The 22,650-nt window shown below is 38.7% G+C and overlaps 1 protein-coding gene across 1 annotated transcript in view; it reads right to left on the bottom strand.

Moving 5' to 3' along the window:
* csmd1a (CUB and Sushi multiple domains 1a) overlaps positions 1 to 22,650 on the bottom strand; it is a 389,897-nt gene that overhangs the window by 98,899 nt on the left and 268,348 nt on the right. The window contains exons 19-26 of the mRNA XM_069173376.1: positions 22,204 to 22,391; positions 21,889 to 22,077; positions 17,533 to 17,649; positions 16,623 to 16,838; positions 14,610 to 14,798; positions 12,749 to 12,918; positions 6,422 to 6,578; positions 3,051 to 3,242 (exon numbers count right to left, since the gene is read on the bottom strand). Of these exons, the coding sequence (XP_069029477.1) occupies positions 3,051 to 3,242; positions 6,422 to 6,578; positions 12,749 to 12,918; positions 14,610 to 14,798; positions 16,623 to 16,838; positions 17,533 to 17,649; positions 21,889 to 22,077; positions 22,204 to 22,391 (1,418 nt within the window). The remainder of the gene's footprint in view (positions 1 to 3,050; positions 3,243 to 6,421; positions 6,579 to 12,748; positions 12,919 to 14,609; positions 14,799 to 16,622; positions 16,839 to 17,532; positions 17,650 to 21,888; positions 22,078 to 22,203; positions 22,392 to 22,650) is intronic.

Raw genomic sequence — 22,650 nt, 5'->3', positions numbered from 1 at the left:
GGCTGTTTTCCCTTAAGGATCTCCTTTATATTGTTCACAGCTCAAGAAATAAATGCTGTGGAATTCACAAGAGAGATCCGAGTTGTGTGTTATTTTTGTATTGTTTTCAGTGAGAAGGAACAGGGGAGCTAGCAAGAAGCAGGGGAAAAGGCTGGGAGCATATCTGAAGTCATCATGGTAGTACACAGTATACATGGTAGCCCACTGAGCCAGAAATCACTGCCGATAAGGAAACAGTTTGGTATGGAGAAGGCTTTAGATCTGTGTGGATTGTGTGTTTATGTGAGTTAAGCAGGCACCATAAACACAGCCCTACAATGTGAAATACCCATGACGACCTACTGCATTTGCATTATCCTGGGCAGAATGCACACAAATGTGTGAACAAAAACACAACGGGAGTAGCAGATAACCACTCAATCACACAAAAGGCCAGAAACACACTTGGAAATTCTTATGCAGTTACGAAAGTACATACGCATATGTGAAATGCACACACAATAACAAGTTGTTTCAGTCCCTGGTGATTGGGAACAGAAAAGGAAAAGCAACTATTCTGCCTCGTTTTATCATAAAAAGCAGGTAAAGATCAGGGGAGGCACAGGCAGAGGAAGACAGAACGAAAGCGTTATTTAGTAAGGCTGGGCCATTGACAACTGCAATTTCCCGAGATAGAAAAAGAAAGAGAGAATAACAGGCACACACACACATGTAGATGACAGACAGGTTTATTGTATGAACAGGGAAAGAGAGAAAGTGGCAAAAAGAGTCCGACAGAAGTAGACCACCACTTTGTTTGACTGAACGTGGGAGAGAGAGAGAGACGGTATAGAAACAGCCTGAGGCAAAGCCATCTCCTGATCGCCATGCTAATACACACAGATACAGGAGCGAGCCAGACAGACAGAGTCGGAGGCAGTCAAAGAGGCGGAAAGACAAACACCTCAACAGACAGAAAAAAAGGAGAACAATACAAAAGTAGCTCTAGAGGTAGTTAGCCCAGGGCTCTGGCAGCAAGTATTCTCCTGGTTACTGTCTTACCTGAAATAAGGCAGCAACAGAGCAGCTACAAATTAATGACTGACTCCAGAGGTACACAGGGACACACACACAGTTGTACCCAATTCCAGCCAAAAAACACATACCCATTATCATTCACATCCACATACATACATTCACAGCACACGTCTTTTCGCATTTATTCTTTTTAGTTGCCATTAGCAACCACATCAGGCTATGTCCCATCTCACAGAGCTGAGGAGTACTGGCAGGTTACAAAGACACATGGTTTGGCTCAGCAGGAGGGATTTCCAAATGAACATGTGCCATGTGCCCTTTCTACCCAGCAAGGTAGAAATACTTACACAGAAAGTGTTTTAATTTGAAAAATATGCAAAGCCACAAAATATTCATGGACAAGCATAAATTATGAACTTTAACAATTGAAAATTTGCTTAAGGGATTTTAAAAGCTCGCTCAAAACAATACAAATAAACAAATGGTGAGTTCATGCTTCACTGGTGGTTGCTGAATGAAAATAAAGAATCAGAATGACCAGCTGCACATGCTGAAGCGAAATCACAAAATGACTTTCACAGGTCCATAAGCAAGAGTGAAAAAAGTCCAATGTCAAAGCACCTAAATCATTTGGTAAACGTTTCTCTAACCTAATTAAAAGCTGCCATGTGCCAACTAAAGCTAAATCTACCCTCTGGCAGTTCATCTACCTCAAAACCTTAAACATATTCAAATATAGTTGAGTTATGTCGATTGAAAAACCTTTTTCAACTGGCTGGAATTTTTTTTTATATTGATTGCTCAGTGGCATTCACATGGTGGCTGATTATCATATTGTGCTTTCAGGCCATTCTCATAGATCACTCCATAAAATACTATTTTCAGTGTTGTTTTATTTAAACAAAAAACTGATATGACTTTGATATTACTTATTGTTTTTATGTCCCAATCTTTAGTATGTTTTCATCACATTCATATTCCTCATTAAGTCAATAAGATTCACAGCATTGTGATGTTTTATAAAGCAGTGTGCGTAACAGGAGTTGAAACATTTTCACTGTTAGAATAACTTTTTCCTTTTCTTGTCACACTGTGGCTCTTTTTCAAGACTGAATAGGAATTATCTGAAATCTGACTCCTATTCCCAGAATAATATTTTATCATAATCAGTCATCCTCCACAGTTGAAGTGGGTATGCCGTAAACTAGTTCAATAATGAAAAAAGTTGAATAGCTCCAGGTGGAATTATAGCCACAATCTATATATAAATTGACATAAAAGCATCCAGGCAAAGGAAATGTATTATTTCAACTTTGGAAAGTAAGGAGGCAGTTATAAACATTGCGTTGTATATTAAATATATGAACGGCGTGATAGCTTTACTTGGTTCTATTTCACCTTAAATTGTAAGAACAATTTCAATTGAATCAATCTTGTTTTTACATTGCATGACCTTCACTTTCTCTTGATAGAATATTCTATTTATTGTTCATGCTGAGAATAGAACAAAAAGCTGTGGCTTCTGTCAAAGTCCTTGGCAGAAAATATTTTGCACACCTTCAGGGTACAAGAAAGTTATCTGGCTTTCATTACAAATTCATCAAAGTTCAGTTCAGACAGTCATCCCCTATTTTTGCACCTTAACCATGCAATTCCTAAAATACACAGAAGCCTAGTGCACTAAGATATCATGCCTGGTGACAAGCTGCTGTCCAGGCGCAGATAGTTTTGTGTGCTCAGGCTGATGGATCAGCGAGGCCTGTTTTTACACCCAGAGCACCTTGAGTGTTGAATCAGTCACCACGCGCTCTTTTTAAAGTATTCACCTCTGTTGAGTCAATCACTTGCTCACTCACTCTCTCTTTTGAATCTTCATGCTGTAGCTTAGTAACAGACTTCTACTTCTCTGTGGTATATTTCCCATTAAATTGTATGAAAAAAAAAAAAAAAAAATCCCTCAGTTAATAATTCAGATTTTGTAATTCTGAATTATTGACAGACAGTGTAATCTACTCATGTGTTGGAATACTAACCGATACAGGAAGGAAGTGGCTTGTCCCAGACACGTCGGTCCCCACTAAGACAGGTCAGTGTACTGCTGCCATAGAGACTGTATCCAGGGTTGCAGGAGTACAGGACAAAAGTGTTGGCATAATGACCATCGTCCTGGATCTTATAGCCATAACTAGGGACACCTGGTTCCTCACAGCGTACTAGATCAAAACCTAGAAAGAGACACAAAGACACACACACACAGGTGTGTACATACATACAAATTAGGTTTATTTTTGCACAAGTGGACTTGAGGTCACTCAGTTCTTTCCGAGTCCCACTACTCTGTGCAGAAGTTTCAAGTTTGAGCAAACTGTTAATGCTGAAAGCCATAATTGACAGTTGCAGTAAAAACTACTGAACATTTCTACAGATTCTACTCATTCTTTTTTCTCTGAAATTTAAAAAATGCATGCGCTTCTCCCTTTTCTGAAAAATAATGATAGAAGTGAAGGTAGTCAAAAGCACAAGGAGGTACATATATAAAATTGTGGGAAAAAAAACCTTATATGATAATTTCACATCCCACATACACAAATACATAGTGTGTCTGTGATTTGAAGGTAACAAATAATAAGAAACATTCCTGCCTCTAGGACAGATGGATAAACAAAAGACATAACAATGTCACGAACATATTTTATTTCCCGTAGTTCAGCTTCTTATGAACCGAACATCCTCTCTCAGATCAGGGGCATCAGAGTTGCCATGTAATGGACGACAAACAGTGGGTTCGACGCCATCGTTAATTGTTTTTTCCAATGATGGAGTATACAGTATGAGCAAACGTGTGGTGTGACAACTTCTGAAAACATATTCTGATCTAATTTTATTTTATTTAATAGATTTAAATTAACTGACATTAAAACAAGCTTAATGTTATTTAGGAACTATGCTGCAGCCGCATATATGTCCAGTAACTTCCACAGCTTAAAACCCTAGTAACATGAAGACATTTGGAAAGACTATCCTTCAGCAATGAGATTTAATGTTATCCAAATACATTAAGTAAAATTAATTAAAAAAAATGTCATCATGATTTGAGCCTTTGTCAGTGAAAGTTAGTGTTTTTCTGGCAGAGTGTTGCTAAATTATTTGATATGGCAAATGCCACCAATGCTTTTGATCTTTGGGTGATGTAATTATATGAAAAACGACCTGTCATCTGTTATTTCTGGACAGAATCAGGGCAAAAAACGAGAATGCACTCATTGTCCAATCACAGTTTACCCCTTCAAAAAGACTTGTGCAATAACCAAATGGCAACCCACCATGACTTCCCCCATTAGTTGGTGAACTGCAGTTTTAAAGCCTCAGCTCTGGAATTTTAGCAGTCACCATCTTGGTTTTGTGGAGCCAGATGTGACCATATTTGGACAAGCTGGGGTGAAGCAATGGGTGGATGTAACTGAGAACTGAGGACATTTTGCCCGCCCACCTATACCAGAGGCCAGTCAGTCAAACCAGGCATGCCCCATAATATACCTCTAATATTGAAACAATTATGGATATATTTTCAGAAGCATCACTGGAGCACTTATCAGAAGGAGTGAATTCTGCTGATGACACTATTATGACTTGTGTAAAAATTGTACTGACTTTGTATTTCCTGAGAGAATTTGATGCTTTTTGAATGGGAGTCTATTGGAGCTACACATTTTTTGGAGCCAGCCCCTAATGGCTCTCAGTGGTATTGCACTTTAAGGCACTTGCTCATTGGTTTCACTTCTCAGACCCATAGACAACGTCCATTTTATATACAGTCTGCAGAAATGAAAGCTTTCACAAAGCCAGCAACTTTTTTTAGTTCAAGTTAACATGTGAAGTTTGTTGACAACTATAAAACCTTTCCTGCATCTTTTTCAGTAAAACAGATAGTAATTCAGCTCTGTCAACCTTAACTGTTAATGGTTTAAGCAGATGTTTTGTATTACTGTATTAACATAGCCTCTGACCATGTGTAGTATTAAAGCTGTTTTCAGTCCTTGACCCTCCTCAAGAGACCATTGCTGCCTTTCTTGACCAGATGCTTCTCACTGCTTTCTCTTCTTTCAGCCTTCTATCAATCTCTATTATCTACCCATAAACCCATCTATTGTAGCAGAACTTTGAAGAAGGTGTCACCTTCTTCGGTTTAATGACTTGCAGATTGACGGCTGTCTAATGGTTTCACTGACATACAGAGCATCCATCCAGTACCCATATACCATCTAGCTTCATTGGTTTATCCCTTCGCCCAGTCACTCTTCCACTCCAGATGTGTCACTTTCTCACCTTCCTTTAATGACTTGCAGATAAATGCTCCTTTAATAGCCTCTTTGACTTACACAGCAGCTAGTCTTGCCTCTTAACACATTCTTTGGAAGATATTGAAATGTGTGTGTGCAGTGTGTGCAGTGTGTGCAGTGTGTGCAGTGTGTGTGTGTGTATGTGTTTTGAGTATTCATACGCTCACTTTCTTTTTCTGTATACTTGGAAAACTACTGTTGTTCTGGCCTTTTACCCAGCAGAAACCGACAGTGACGTCACCCATTGGTTTGTGATCTGCCGTTATGAAGCCTTGAGTTTGACATCTCGTCCGTCTCCATCTTGCTAGCTTAGAGGAGTTTGGAGGCAGTACTGACCATATTTGGACGAGCTGGGGAGGAGCGTGCGGTCGATCTGACTCAATCTGATTGGGGAACTGAGGACATTACACCACTCCAACCTAAAGTCGAAACCTGATTGTACCACAGGCCTGTCAATCAAATAGACACGCCCCCTTTTGAGGCCTAATATCTAATTTGGTGGTGTTGCACTTCATGCCACTTCTGTATTGGCCTCATTTTTCAGACCAGGAAGCTACATCCACTTTTAACAACAGTCTATGCCTTTAACAGACATTACTTGGAAAACTGGTTGTTGGGGTCTTTCCAGCTGTTAAGTATGAAATAAGTAGCCTTGTTATTTGCTGGCTGAGATTGATTAGACTCCGCAGTTTTGTTGGTACTTTTGTACAGTCCTCGTATCTACAGCAGCACTCAAGAAACATTTGTCTGAGACACAATGCAAATGCAGGATATATCCGAGAGGGCAATCCAGCACAATTACTACCACTCTAGATTTCAATTAAAAACATCTCTTCACAAGGACCTCTATGATGAGCTACTCAAAATCGAGGAAATTATCATTTATGTGGTTGTGAAAAAATGTGTGCGTGTGTGTGTGTGTGTGTGAGTGAGAGAGAGAGAGAGAGAGAGAGAGAGAGAGAGACAGGGGTGCCTTCTTTATTCAGCCATACTAAAAGTAAATATAAAAGGAATCCACTCTGTATTACTGCTCAGTTTCAAATCATTTCTGAAAGTTAACTCACTCGTGTATGTGAGGCGGAAACCCTGATTGGTTCCCGAGGCATTGCTGTTGAAATCCAGCCACAGGTGATTGGACGTACTATTGATGACATGACCCATCATGACATCACGTGTAAAGTTTCCGAGGAGACGGGATGAAGTGTTCTCTCCATCATACACCTGCCAATCAAAACACAGGAACAGGGTTGCAGAGCATGAATAAAAACATGAGTTTGAAGTGCCATAAATAATGAGAATGTCACTGAACATAGGTGCACACTGCACTGATGACCTGGTCTGGGGAAAAAAGAACAGACATTTTTCTTTGCTTAGCCTTGCATCACAGTGGACCTTGGAAAGCACTTCAAATTCTACAAGTTGGCAATAATTCCAGAATAAAGAAACAAAATGTTGAGGGTTTTTATGGTGGCTGAACAAATTGGCTCCCTTACTTTAAAGTGGTGTTGGTTGTTTAAAAGTGAGTGAGAATGTACAAACCTACTTTGAATTTTGCAGTTAAATGCTTGTCTATAGCACCTGGAGGAAGCAGCAGGTTTGAGTATCACTTTGGGTTGTCTTCGGTTGTAATGAGTGCTCCAAATCTTTGTGTATATTTTGATTTTGAATTATGCTAATAACATGGATTAATTTTACAGAGGAAACCATTAACAATAAATATAACGTGTTTCCAAGGAATCATCCATAAAGCGACAAAACCTCAGTATCCATGTTCTGTACTGTTACCTAAACACAGTGTTACAAATAAGTAATTTCCTGTGCGTGTTACTTGGTTTGAGAAGCTGTCATGTATATTAGATGAGGTGAAAATAGCAGCAGAGTGAAAAGACAAAAGTGAAGACAGATTTGATTTACAGCAATATGAAAACTGCATTAACATTGCAAAACTTAGCCAGTATTATTTTTTCTTCCTTCCATACATAATCATAATGAAAAAAAAGAAAAAGAAAAAGAAAAAAGATGTTAGCATTTTAGCCAGCTTAATGAACTGAATCTCTCCTTTTGGTTCCACTTTCCTTGTTGGAAATATAATCATCAACCTGCAACTGTGCACTCATACAGACAAGACTCAAACAAGACACAAAACAGCTGGAAGCCATTTATTTCAATAAGCCCTGTGAGACGAGGAAAAACAGAGGGTGGAGTAATGGCTGCCAGGAAGATCTTTGCAACTTGGCAACACAAGAACGTTTAGGAGAATATCCAGTTGAAGGGTTAATGAGCAAAATCACATCTGTAATGTGTATCTTCTCATACTAAATGTCCTCGCACTATTCTAAATATTTTAGTTTTCACGGAACTAAATACAGTTTTGTTGCAGTTAACAGATTACATTTGTTGTTTGGTACCAAAGTAAGTTAACATAGAAACATGCAAACTGTGCTAGTGACAAATAGAGGCTGTGTATTTTAGCCATGTTTTGGGATATTTTGCTGAAAATACTGATTGTAACATAATAAGCATGCAGATGAAGAATAGAGAAGGGCATTACACCGCAGAGACTGTTTTGATTGTTTTTAAACTTGTCAAGGAGATTTTTCAAGCTTACAGGTGGTGTTTGATACTGAAACCCTTCATAATACCATCTCCCAGCTGGGATATAAATGTGAACTGTTCGTGCTTGAACTGCTCATGGTTATATTTGGCAGCCTGTGACATTTCCACAGATCGGTGGTGACAGGTCTGCAGGTGGCGGCGATGCCAAAGAAAACAGGCGAAGGCGATGTACTGCTCTATCTCTACAAGTGTTGCCAGTCAGAAGAGACACCTGTACTCGCTACAAACATGTAGTGACAGAACATCGGAGTATGTATTTGTGATGGAAAGCATAATGTGGCAAATGACATTGTGAAATGGCATCCCAGTATCAGTATCATGGATTCACTGAACTTCATTTTCCTTCTCATTTTCCTCCCCCTCAGCTTCCCTCAGTGTCCCCCAAATTTGCCTCTTGCGGTCTGTTTGTCTGTCCCTCTTGCTTTCTGTTTCTGTTTTGCTTCCTCTCTGTGTTACAGTAAAACTCAGTACGGTTAATGAAAAGCCCTGCAGCTCATAAATCACCATGTCACCATCTGCCACCCCTCCTCTCTCTCTCTCTCTCTCTCTCTCTCTCTCTCTCTCTCTCTCTCTCTCTCTCTGTCTGACTCTCTCTTTCCTGCATGTTCTCGTTCCACCTCTATTTTCATAACAAATCCTGCACACTTTGTTTCTTTCTTACGCTCTCTCTTTTTTCTTCAGGGATGAATTAAATCTGGGTAAATTTGGTCAAGCACTGTATTAGGTGAATTTATTTCGGGAAATTGAGCTTACTAAGCCCTTTCTTTGACAGTGCCAGGGTGAAAAACTTAGCCAATAGCAAGATGAATTGTAATGAGCTGGTTCATATGTTACAGGAAATTTTAGCCTCAAGCTGGCTGGAGCTGTCAAACAAACGGTTTCTGTTCAGAGTGTTCAGCTGCAGTAACAGGAATTAGCTCCATTACTGTCAGCCTGGGGAGTGGCAGGCTAATTTCTAGCCTAAGTGGCACTTTGGGGCTTTCCTTCCAGTTCATTTTAGCTTGCACTGTGATTCCTGCATTTTTTTTTTCTTTATATATTTTTTTTTTTTTTTTGGGGGGGGGGCTTATAATTAACATACATGTTGTAATTTACCAGAAATTTCCCTTAAAATGATCCCTGAAGATAACAATAGCACAGATCATTTCATCACATCTGCTATCTTAATTACTACTTTATATTTTAGAAATTTTCATAATTTATGAGATAAACTTCAATAGCAATGCTCGAAGCCTCATTTGGCTGTTTTGTCCATTGCAAAAAAGTAGGGAAACCTGTTATGTTTATGAAAATGGAGAGACAACGTTGCTGTTCTTTACACATAGTGGAGTAAGAATACTGAAGCAGTCAGCCAAAGAAAGATTAAGTACATACTAGTTTGGCATATTATTCAACCCAGAAGTAATTATACTCTGGCCAACCTGAGGGATCAGATTGGCTTAAATATTTTTTGGTCAGAGTGCGTAAAAGCTCATGAGACTACTAAAAATACAAATTCAAAATTATAAAAACATAAAAAACATTTTGACTTTCATATTAATTCAAAGCCTGTATACAAAAGACTGATGCTGTTTCCAAATGTCTGCACCGCCACCAAATAAAATTAACTAAAATAAAACTGTACAAAGCAATCACATTTTTCTCACATTGTGGTAACTTAATAAGGTATTTTTTTTATGAAAAAGCTGTTTTTATTATTCCAGCTGTGTGTGCAAGAAAACAATAAACCAACTTCAATACCTGCATTGGCTTAATAATACATAAGGCTATTCATTATTATGTCTAACTACTGTGGTCCAATCTTTATTGAATTACAATTATGGTATTTTTCACTCAGTATTTAATCTGTATGTAACACCACGCAGTACATTCTTCTATTGAAACAGTTGCATTGTATAAGGAGGGGGAATAACTGGAAAAAATTATTTCTTCTCAATGAATTTAAAAGTTTGTTTGTTATGATTGATTAAGGATCTCAAGCATCAAAACTGAAATTACAAATATAATACTGCTTTATGCCCAATGTTGGATGTGAAGTGTCATTTTGTAATCAGTCTTGGAGACCTGTTAGTTATTGATTTTTATGTTACAAGCCAGTGTGCCCATGTGTCCTCATTAACTTTTGCAATCTGTCGTTATTATTATAGTTATTATCTCTGCATTTGTTTTCCTTTGTTGGTTTCAGATAAGGAATCGATTTATTACACTAAACACAAAGTAAAATACCTTGTGAAGAACACAATCAGAAAAAGCTGAAGTCGAACTCTGCTCTTGCTGGTTGCATTCTTTCATTCTATTGTTTATCAGAGAGAGAGAGAGAGAGAGAGAGAGAGAGAGAGAGAGAGAGAGAGAGAGAGAGAGAGTGTGTGTGTGTGTGTGTGTGTGTGTGTGTGTGTGTGTGTGTGTGTGTGTGTGTGTGTGGATGGAAAGGATGTAGAAAACTTCAGGAGGCTGGCTCCCCTGCTTCTTTTGATACCATTTTGTGATGTGATGGAATATAAAGGCAACATTTAAACATGCTTATATCTGTTAAACATCTTGGTGTCACTTTCCTTTCCTTACAGGGATTTTTTTTTTTCTTTCTTCCTTTTTTTTTAATACCTATCCCACTGGGAACATTTCCAGCTTTTACAATGACGTTAAGCCTCTCTAAAAGTCAGGGAAAACCCTGCTAATACAATCTAACCACAGACGGGCTCAGCCAGTGCTACAGGCCTAAGACTGATAACACACTCTAACCACATACTGGCTTAACCATGCCCTCAGGCCTAATACTGCTAAGAGACATTGTGAATAGAAATGGTTTTAGACGATGTCTGCAGGACAGCATCCAGACTGTAAAGCAGCTCACACAACTGCTAACTGACATGTAAGTAGCCACATGTTCCACAGTAAAGACTTCTTACAATAAATGAGCCTTGGAAATATCTGTAATTATCTTTATAGTTCAGTAGTGCACAAGTATGCTCGCCCAAGTTTATAACATGTAAACACATCAGACAATTCCTTATAAATATATATTGAAACATTTACAAATGCTTGAAATGAATGAGCATACCAGCAGACTCAGAAAAACCATACACTACAGACCAAACGTTTAGCCCCTCCCAGTGTCTTCAACTGCAACACATCTTGTCAAGTTACAGCTGACACTGTATATGACAAGTCAATATGGTGTATTGCTGTAATAAAAATGTGAGGCATGCTACACGTAGCATGTATTGTGTGAAATATTGACTTGTTTGCCGTGAAAAAGGTCCATTTATTATTACCAATGTTTAAAAAAAGCCAACCTTCAAGTACATTAATTCACTAGGGTGGGTTCATTAGAGGGTTAATAGAGGCAGGACTGATCCTTTTGTGCCTTTGTTTCCCATGAACTCAGCCTGGACGGCCACTACAGCAGGAGCCCAACCAACACTAATGAAGAACGTGCTTAATAACCCCCTGCAGGGATGTTATTGCCTCTTACTACCATGTTTAACTCGTCTAACAGGCAGAACAAACCTTGATAATACAATTAAACTGCATACAGGATAAGCCAAGGATTCAAAACCCCGACTGTTGTTCATGTTTTTCCTCTTGCCTTGTTCTTACACACCTTGTCTAATTAGGGGATACACATTCCCTGACACCTTAATTAGACCAGGTGTGCATGGCTGGAACAAAAGCGTGTGGGTGTTGTGTACCATTTTTGGCAAAGTAATGCCCCCCCCTCCCCTCCCTCCCCTTCCAAAAAAAAAAAAAAAAAAAAGGCTCCATAATGTAATGTAAAAATGTCAATTGAGTGGAATGACATAAGAGGTGAAGGAGAAATGCAGATTCATTTACTCACTGGACGGGGGAATTAAAGTGTACATAGTACATCCCGAACATTTGTTTTCAATGCTAAATTGTTTCAGCATTATGCAGGTACCTGCACCTCTTGATGAGTGAATGAACTAAGGAAGCACAGGAAAGGGAGGAAGTGGTGAACATTAAAATAAGCACAAGTGAAGTCACAGATGCATAGTTTGATATTTCTTGTTATATTATTGACTTTTATCTGCAATATACTGTGCTTGTAAAAAATAAAAGTAACTTTCTTTTGGTTTAACCATCCATACACTTTGATATCTATGAATATACAAATCCCAGATATTTCAATAGTTTAAATATTAAATATCTACTGTAAGATGAGCCTGCCATATATCATGACTTTCTTTAGAAAAAACTGCAATGGAATTTGCATATATGTAGATATGTAAGATGACTTCACAATCCTCTTACTCTTAATTTAATTAATTAAGATTAATAAACTTGATGTTAAATTGTTATTTTATTTGAAGATGGACAGTTATTTTACTGGGAAAAAGAGAGGCAGGCTTCGCAAATAGCTTGTACGTCAGTTCCTAATGAAGCAACGAGAGAAACACGTTATCAAAGCCTATGTTAAAAATAAATCTGTAATCATATATATTTATGGGATGGTGTAGTCACTACAACAAACACCTGGAGTTTATTTTATTTTGACACATTATTTGAGTGTGTTTATGGTTATACCTGCATCCACAACTAAAATATTGGGTTTTTTTCAAGCACAATTTGAAATATAACCCAACATGTAATAATCTATTCAAGAATATATGTATCAAAGTATATACAGCTTTGCATATAGACAGCTTTTGATGGAATAATCCAGTATGTGCGTTGTGTATGTGTGCGAATCTGAAAATTATACATTTATGGAATTTTCACTTGATTGGGGAAAGCCAGTCATGTTTGCACAAGTATACCTTGATATAGTCTCCATCTTGCAATGAGAAACTCTCAGCTTTCAGCCTGATTCCTTTGCCCTTTTCAGTCGTGATGCGGTAGATGCACTCATGGTTGTTATCGTAGTTGGAGGGGAAGTTCGGAGAAAGGAGAACGCCTTCTGGTCCTAGTGAGGAGGCTCCACACTCAGCTGCAGCAAGAGAGTAAAGGAGAGAGGGAACGCGTGGATCAAAATCACAGCAATTCCATCTCATTATCTCTGAGCAGTCCAAATATCTAGGTTGGCTTGTTGTTTAAAATCAGAGAAGGGAGGAGAGGACTCATGAAAAAGATGATAACCACAAAACTTATTCATCTCAGCAGACATGATAAGAATAATGATAATAACATTATCATTTATTATAGTTTAAAAAGCCTCTGTGCTTAAATTATGAAAACAAAAACGAGGATGAGGGCCAGCAAAACACACTCAGAAGCAAAGCAAATACAAAACATTGAAAAGAGGGCAAAATGGAAAAACACTGCATAAAAACAGGTTTGGATAAATTTTTGAGCAAAAAGTGTTTTATATAAATGATACAGAATTATCAAGCAGGGGCAGTGCCTATCAAAGTTTAGGAATTCGAAAAGGTGGTACTTTGTGCAAATAGAGTTTTCTCATATGTAAATGAGCAGAGAACAAAAGAAGAGAGCCGAGCAGGCTTTTAACTCCCACTGAGGAGGTCCAACACTACTTGGAAGGGAGAAAGAGGAAATGGAAGTAATGAGACAGACAAGGTGTGGAACAATGTGAGACGCACTGAAAAAAGAATGCAGTGTTTATCCAATCTGAACAAATTTGAAATTCAAAACAACATTTTTCTACATGTTCTGTAGTTTCTTAAACATATTAGGGGAGGGGATAAGGAGGATAAATTCAAGGATACGACCAGCAACTCCTCAGAAATTCTTTTTAAAGTGAAAACAGTACCATAGAGTGGGAGTGAGAGAATAGAAAATAGTGAGGAGGGAGACGAAAAGGAGGAAGACAGAGTTCGAAGAGGAAGAAAAGAAGAAAAGATAGCAGATGAACCAAGACAGACAAGAGCCTTTTGAAAATGTGCAGAGTGAAATTAGAAAAGGGAAAATGGGATTAACAAAAGACTCAGTTTTAGCACTTTTCATATAGAAGCTAATGCCCTAATTATCTACCCAAGGACTGTCTAAATTCAGAGAGAGAGGAGGAGAAACAGTTACAAAGTTAGAAAGTGATGGAGAGCTAAATACAGGGACATTTAGAAAGAAAAGGAGGGAGAGCGATGAAGCCAATGCACGATGCCAACTGCTGTTGCTCAGTTTCCTCTTAGTCAGGCCTGATCTCTTGACAGATAATGCTATTATAGCATTTTCAGTCTGCTGTTTCTGGGGCTTGAAAATTACCAGCAGCCAGCAGTCCAACTCTCATAAATTAGCAGCATCCTACGAACTACTGATACGCATCAAATCCCAGCAAATTACAACCTGCTAACAGCCAAATCCTGGCAAATAAAACCAGCAGTCAGCCAGTCACATAACAGTAAATTACCATTGTGTTAGCAATAAAATACTGGTGAATTACAACCAGGAAAATGCTGATACCTTACCTCAAGGCTTATTCATATTGTAAAGAAGCTAATTTGAAACTATGACCACTCCAATGTTGTAAATGTTGAAGGCCAAAAATCACTTCTCATTGGCTTGGTACACAGTTGCTTTATATAAGGTTGTTTAAAGAAACTGATCTTCTTTAAAGTAAATTGTCTGTAAACGTATACTGACCTTGGTTAGTGTCGTGTATGCCATGTCTATTTTATATTTTCACTGAAACACTAGCGAGTCTGAATGATCACATGGCCGTCTTACCTATACATCGTGGCAGTGTGTTGCTCCAGACTCGCCTGCCTCCTCCAAGACAAGTGATCTTGCTGTCTCCCTCAAGTCGGTAGCCGTGGAAACAAGAAAAGACCAGCGAGTCGCCGACTTGAAATCTAAACCCCATCCTCCTGCTGAACGCTGGAACACCGGGATCCTCACAAGGCTCTAAGTCGTACTCTATACATCCCGAAGAGATAAACAACATTGATAGAAAAAGTCAAAGCGGTAAGAAATATAAAAGAACTGTGTGAATGTTGTGAAATGGGCCAAGGCAGGTCACGTAATTTGATGTAGGCTAACGGTTAAGGTAATGCTACCTTTATATCACACAGCAAATATAATCAATTAAAGATCGATTCATCAAGCAAATTAGCAGGGCTTGAGATAAATAGAGAATCACTATTAAGAATGTATGTAGAGTAATTAGCAGCACTATCTAAGTGGTAAAAAAAAAAGGCACTCTAGCAGGTAATGGTGCAGCTTTGTGTGCGTATCATGTAAATCTTAGCAGTTCGCTAACAGTCCAGCCAACCCAATGAAATGAAAACTACTTTTCCCAAGTTCTCATTTTGTGTCCCTGGTTATAACAAGCTGCAAAAGGTCCAGGTAGCCAGCAGGCTGTCATCTTTGTTTTGATTCTGAAAAAGCGGTCCAACTTGAATTAAAAATGAATCAAATATTTAGAAAAACAGCAGATTTCTTTTCAAACAATCCTCTGGGCTACTCAAAAATCTACAGTCTACTTGTAGAATAACGAATGGTTAGCTCCGTGACCCAAATGTATGCTAATAAATGATTACAGGGCTAAGAAGTATCCCACTAGGAGGAGTGGGTTTTGATTTCAGCTGCAAAAAAATGCAGATTGTAGTAGAGGTCTAATTTTTCTTTTTAACTGCTATCGTCCTCCTGGTCTAACAACAATGGCGAGGGAAGTGTGGGAGGAGGCGGAGAGCTAGTTCTCTGCTGCTCCTTTGCTCCACATTTCTCTTCAGCTCTGTATCATGTCACATTTGCTAAGCCCCCCAACTTTTACTAATTGAATCCTATCAAAAGGATTTGATTTAAATCCCTCTAGTAACTAAACCCTGTTCACATATTCCATTTTACATAGAAATATGTCACATTACTTAAGATACAGATGCTTTAACTTTCATTTCACTGTCACACTGTTGATCATCCCAAGAACGTCCATTCTTTGTTCCACCTACTGGCCCATCCAATTTGGAGATAACCCACCTCTTTAGAGATGCCATGGCCACTTACAGCTGGCTCTTGTCCGTGGAGATGACATGTAAAGTTGCAACCACTGCATGGTGGACAGTCACACAGGGTCCCATTGAAAAGTTCAGGGTAGCTTACCAGACATACATTTATAAAACCAACTCACGTTTGCATTGCTGATCAAAAACTGAGTTGGACAGTTAGACAAGCATTTTGTGGTTTTACAAAATAAAAGACGAAGTGGTTTGTTTAGCACATGTACATCTGGCTAACTAACCCACCACCATTAAAGAAAAGTGCATCACAGCTCCCCTGAGCTTTTTTATGGGACCTTCTCACTCATGCAGTGAAGGAGATAGTTCCAAACAGGACTATGAATGCCTTTTGATATGTTTTATAGGTCTATGACAATGATCATAACCACAATTAGCGTAAATAAGCTTATACTTGTTTTTTTAAAACTTACATTATGTCTTAAGTCTTCCCATTTCAACCATTTTTTTAAATTTTTTTATCACCTTGACTGTTTCATTACTGCTCTCTACCATGTGAGCACACAGAAAAACAAGTATATAATGCAAATATTCTTTATGTTTATGACATGTCAAGTCTGTCAGTCTACATTACAGAGAATTAGGCCTATGCTGGGCTAAATAGGACAGTTAAGTCTATCCTGTAAAAAGAGTCAACAGGAATGTAGTGGGTAGAAACTGTCCATTACGTTAATATTAACTCTCCCAGTATTAATAGAAAAAGCAATTTCTGGTCTGGGATTCTTACCTGAGAAAGTAATATTAAATCCTTCGTAACTCATGGAGAAATCTGATATAAACCGCAGCTCGGCGCTGAAGTTCCCATAGAGGCCAGCTTTAACACTAGGGGGCAGCACTGAGCCGGTGAGTCGAGATACGGGAACCTGGAAATTCCCATCCTCAGTGATGGAAAGGTAGTCGTGGCTCTCCTCCAGATGGAAAGTGTGGAAAACCAGATGGACTCCTAGATGAATAAGTGGCAGGATGGATGGATGGAGAGATTAATGCATGAGTGGGTGGAAAGATGAAGTATAAGACAGTTAGACATAGATACAGAAATGGTAGCATTTGAACAAAGAACATATACCAGAGAAACATGCATACATTATCAGGCAATATATACAACACAGTGCAAAAGTCTGAGGCACTCAGATGTTTAGATTCTAATCCATTATGTAATGCCATCAGGGTGGAATCTGATCAGTCCCAGATTCATTCTGCATTAAGTTTGAGAACTATCTGCAGCATCAAAAAAATAAAGGAGATACCACAGGACCCTGGTCTAAGCATCACTGAGTCAGCCATTACACGAGGAAGCAGAAGATAATAAGATGTCAGTGGCAGATTCTCCAAGAGGATTGGAACAAAATATCTGCCAAATATCTTGAAAAACTGTGCAATTGTAACATTTTATTGTCAAAGGGTGCTCACATTTTAGTGCCTAAAGCTTTTGCACTGGAAGCAAATTTACATGTTTATTAAAAATGTGTTCATTAACTGGAGAAAGACATCTGAATAAAAGTTTTCCAAGCAAGAACTTGTGTTTTCAATGTGTGTGTGTGTGTGTGTGTGTGTGTGTGTGTGTGTGTGTGTGTGTGTGTGTGTGTGTGTGTGTGTGTGTGTGTGTGTGTGTGTGTGTGTGTGTGTGTGTGTCTTACCTTTCCCATGAGACACCTCTATTGTCCAGGTGCAATTAAGAGAATTGGGGTAGAAGTCAGGAAAGCCAGGAGACAGAATAGTCCCAGTTTTTCCATAAACATAGCCTCCGCAAAGAGCTGAACATAAAAAGTGAGAGACAGAGAAAACTGAACCAGCATTCACAATTGAGCCACGGTACAAAACAGACACAGTGCACCTTTAAAAATTACTGCAAAACAACATTTGAAGCATAGTTATTGAGATGTTAGGCACAGGTTGCTGTATATACTGTAAGTAAAGCCTTTAAATTCAACATTGCTTTATTTACAAGTGTTGCCCGTTTCACCAAATATCCTTGCGTTTGAGAGGCAAGCAGAACTTTTGCAGGATTCGAAGGTGGAAAATGCAGCTTTTGTACGGAGCCACAGAGATGAAGAAAACAAAGGCTAGAGATGCACTTAATGTGGAAACACAAAGTAACAGAAAAGAGAGAGTGGTTTGTTGGAAAAGAGTGAGAGATTTGTATGTGTATTATCAGACACCTACCCTCCACACAGTGACAAACCACTGATATGGAATAGGACAAATTCATTTGGGATAGAAGAGAATAGAAAATACTATCGTAATGTAATGGAGAGTAAAAGAGGGCTTGCAGAGCATTGCAGACTGCTGAACTAGGATAATATATTGACTCTTCGTTTCTCTCTGACTGTGCCTCAATCCCCTTCAATTCCATTCAGCTCAATTCAGTTAAATTGAATTCAATTAAAGTGCTCCAAGGTGTTTGACTGGCATGGTGATAAAAAGGAGACTTTTTCTTAGCCATGAAACAAACACACTGTAAACTAAATCACTGACAATAACATTTGTCCTCCCTGTTAAGGTCCCTCCTGTCTGACAGTTAATAATTGATATATATTTTGGCACACAAAAGTCCCTTTTAGCACCTAAAATAAACACTGTAATGATTAATTTGTTTTGAGAGGTTTTTAAAATGACTATTTATTATGTTGCCTTAATGAAGACAGATGTTGCAACTTCTTTTATTTCTTCATACTACAGCTTCTCCAGTGTGTAGACTTCTCCTCGCCCTCCCTATCTTTCTGTCTACCAATGTCTTTCTCTTCATCTCATTCCATATCATATTTCAACAGAGCTGGAGTTGAGTAGCTGTAATGAGAGCTGCTTTCTCTCTCTGTCTCTCTGACGAGCTGCCTTGTGTGTGTTTTGGTAACCAGTGCCATTTTTTTTTCACACTCCCATCAGGACTCAGCAAAAACAAGGACACTGACTGAATGACCCTTGTTAAGAGAGGCTCGTGTGCATGTCTGCGTGTGCATACAGTATCTACGGCGTGTAACAGTGCATAACAGTGGTATGATTGATCTGTGTGTGAAAAGATAGAGACAAATTGTTCATGAATTTAAGCGAGAAAGTTTAACCTTTAAAATAATGCAAGTAAGAGAAAATGACGGACTATTCATGATGAACAAGAACTTGAGAGACAGAAGCAGATTGAATTCTGAAAGAAAAGCAAATACATAAATAAATAGCTTAGTTTTCAGTGGGCGGAAATTTATAAAGATTTCTCCTCTCAAACTGCAGCTTCATTCGTCCTCCTTCCTGCCTTCAACTTTTTCTCAATCTTTAATGATCTCAGAGTCCCTCTTGGAGGTAGCCGTGTACTGAAAGGGATACTGTGACTTTGGTCACTTCGAACAACTTGTTGTCTTGGCACAAACAGCCAGCTTTAAAATGTCATGGTGTTCCCTCAATATTCTCCTAGACACATAAAAGAGCAGTCTATGTTTGGTGTTATCCGTTTGGCGATTTAGCTGACCTGCAGGAACAAGATGAACCATTTGGGTCCAACACACATTGCAGCATTGCTGAAAAGGAAATGGTGTGTGCATGCCCGTGGGATGACAAGCTGTTTTATTTTTTCTTATAGGCAAAATATTGTCAAAATTATGAATTTTGGTGGTCGTATAATATAGAGTGTGTTAAATGTTAACTATGCCTCTGAGACGATCCTGTAAATAAGATTATTGTCATTAATGTGTGTATATGAGTTGCTTTGATCATGGCTGTGGGAGCTCTTAAAGATGACTTCAGAAGAGGTAAGGACAATAATTAACTGGTTATATATTGATTATAATTTTTACTTGTATGATCCTCCCCCAAAAGCAAACTTTTACATAACATTCTAGTCAAGGCTTACACACAATTTCAGAAAAGTGTCATTCTGAAATAATATGTCTTGTTCTGTGACAGCTGTGCAGTGAAATGGCAGGCTTGGCTGAAAATTGAAAATGTCACAGTGGTCGTTTAAAACTGCTTTTATCATATCTCTGATAGTGATAGACTGCCTCGGTATGAATTCACTCCCAAGTTGAGACATCCTGACTTTGGTTTTCAAATTGGATTATTTTCAACACTGTATATTCATCTCCCATTATAGCATGAGCTGTGGAAAAATGGTCAATGGGTGGACCTGCGAGTGGCCGGTGAGCATCTGCTTCAGTCGTGCCTGTTGACCTGCGTAATTTCACTGAGACTGAATGTCAAACTTAAGTCATTGTGGTAGCGTACACTCTATGAGTTGGACTGCTCATTCAAGTGAAACGAGGGAAATGAAAAAAGAACGACAACTAGGAAAAGTCTTCATATCTTATTATAAAGGGAAGAGGTTACTGATGTTATCGGAAAACCTTCACCAACTCCATCAGTCAGCACTTCCACCTATGTCACTCTGGCTCAATTTCTTTCCTGTGGACTCAGATCAGTCTCAATATCAAAGAATATACACACAAGGATTCAGAAATGTATTTTGGGATTTATAAATAAAAAAAATTGGCTCAACAAAAATGTTTTTCAATGCACCGAGGAATAGTGTCGTACATAAATGTAAAAAAAAAAAAAAAAAAAAAAGCAGGAAACATCTGAATGGCTAAAGGTGATATACTGTAGGTGCATTTATGAATCGAGTCATGTCAAGTCATTTCATAATCTGTATTGATATATTTACTATAGTGTAATTAACTAACTAAGTACTACATGATATGTGACTCTCCCCTAACTTATCTCACACATAAACACACAGCTGGCAGCTGCAAAAATCTCTGTGGTGAAAAACTCATCCAGTGGACAAAGCAACAGTGGTAAAACTGAGGCACTGATGTATGTGAGCACAACACTGCTGCAGTACTCCTCACTCTCAGCCAGATTGTGCCTGCTTATTGCAAAACTATTTCCATAAATAAATATCAACAAAACAACTGACCTGAGACAGTTGGGACAGTTGGGAGTGTGCCACTCATATTTAATGCAGTTTCATTGTGTTTAAAACTCAAAAAGTAAAACGTTCACTTCCTAATACAAAAACCTTAATTTTGTATGATATTCTTAATTGTTTGGTTATGTCAAAATTTTCATTCTTTAGTAAGAGGAGATAGGACAGTGATACACAGCAAGTAGGTTTTTGGATTTGAACATAGCAAATGACTTGCCCTTTTCTTGCACACTTTGCACATTTTTCCCCGGCCTGCACGAGCTTCCTTTGGATGCTCCCAAGACATGCATTATGTTAACTGCTGACTCTGGTCAGTGGTCATCTGTCTATGTAGACTGGAGACCTGTCCAGAGTGTACTGACCCAGTAACAGCTGGCATAGCCTCCACCCTCCTTTGTCACTGCATGGGTAAGCAGCTACTGTACAGATAATGGAAAGATGGATGGATCTGAAGGGAAGAGCTAAATGACTGCAGTTACATGTTAACAAACTGCAATGTTTATGAGTGTTCCACAATTTTTCAGTGGACTTTCATCTTAATCTGTGGTTCTACATTAATCAAATATAGCATAAATAAAATTATTAAAAAAAATATTCAGAGACTCCAAATTCCCACAACAATAAGTTGTGGGTACTCTTGCTAAACTGCAGTGATTAGTTGGAGAAATTAAAAACATCAGCTATAAGGCTTACATAATCAAGCAAACCAGAAGATTAAATTCAGATTAAGATTACTTAATTTGCCAGGCATTGGATTTATTATAGCTTTTGACAAGTGTGTTTACAAACCACTTTTCAGCTGTTTTTCATTTTAAACTATTCCAGGGGAAAAAAAGGCTTTATGCTTTGAGGAGCAAGATCACCACAGGGATCGTCTGTGCCAGTATGTACAGGAAAATGTCCAATTTGTTTCTATTTTCTTGACAGGGGTGTTACAGTGTTTAGGACTTCAACAACTTCCACAATTTACTGCATTTAGAGACTGCGAATCTGCATGTCACACGTATTCCAGCAAGTGAATGCATTACTCATATTAGCACATAATTCCTAAGAGGGCTGAAATGAAAGGAGGGAAGATTCTCACCATCACAACTGGGAAGAGCGTGACTCCACTGATGATTCTGCTCGCAAACAATTGGCTCCTGATCACTGAGTGTGTAGCCTAGGTCACATGCAAATGAAACCCGAGAGCCAATGGAAAAGCTGCTGCCATGACGACGACCATTAACTGGGATGCCAGGATCGAGACACGAGTCAGACTCCATTTTCACACCTGAAAATCACATCACATCACACAAGCACAAACACCACAGAGTCAACAGGGTGAGTGTATATGCGTCTGTAAGAAATTCAGAGTGGATCTACCAAACATTTCTATCAATCAGTGAATCAGCCTTACTTTCATATCTGATGCTGAAGCCTGCTGCAGAGCGACTGTTGTCCGTTGTGAACAGCAGGAACAGGAAGTTGGACGTGGAAATCAGGAAATGAGGTGCTTGGGTGCCGTGGTATTCTCCAATCGGGGGAGAGGAGGCTGAGGGGCCATCCCGGATCTCCAGTGTGTCATAGTTGACCTCTGTCTGAAACCTAGACAAACAAAGACAAAAAAAAAAAATAATTAAAAAACAAATATCAAAACGTGTACAATAGCCTGACATACATAAAGACACTCAAAAAATAATAAGCTCTGCAGGGCAATGTTGGTATTACTTTACAACAAGCAGCAAACTAAACTAAAACAATGAACACAGTCTTTACACCGAAGGAGCCCTTGCTTGAAAGATCCATTAGGCACACACCACTGAGCATCGCTGACTGACAACCTATCAAGCAATAGATCTACGCT

This window comes from Embiotoca jacksoni, unplaced genomic scaffold (genome assembly GCF_022577435.1).
Source record: "Embiotoca jacksoni isolate LCO1_2020_lvr unplaced genomic scaffold, fEmbJac1.0.p SCAF_6, whole genome shotgun sequence".
Classification (NCBI taxonomy): Eukaryota; Metazoa; Chordata; class Actinopteri; family Embiotocidae; genus Embiotoca; species Embiotoca jacksoni.
This window is presented reverse-complemented; position numbering and strand designations above follow the sequence as displayed.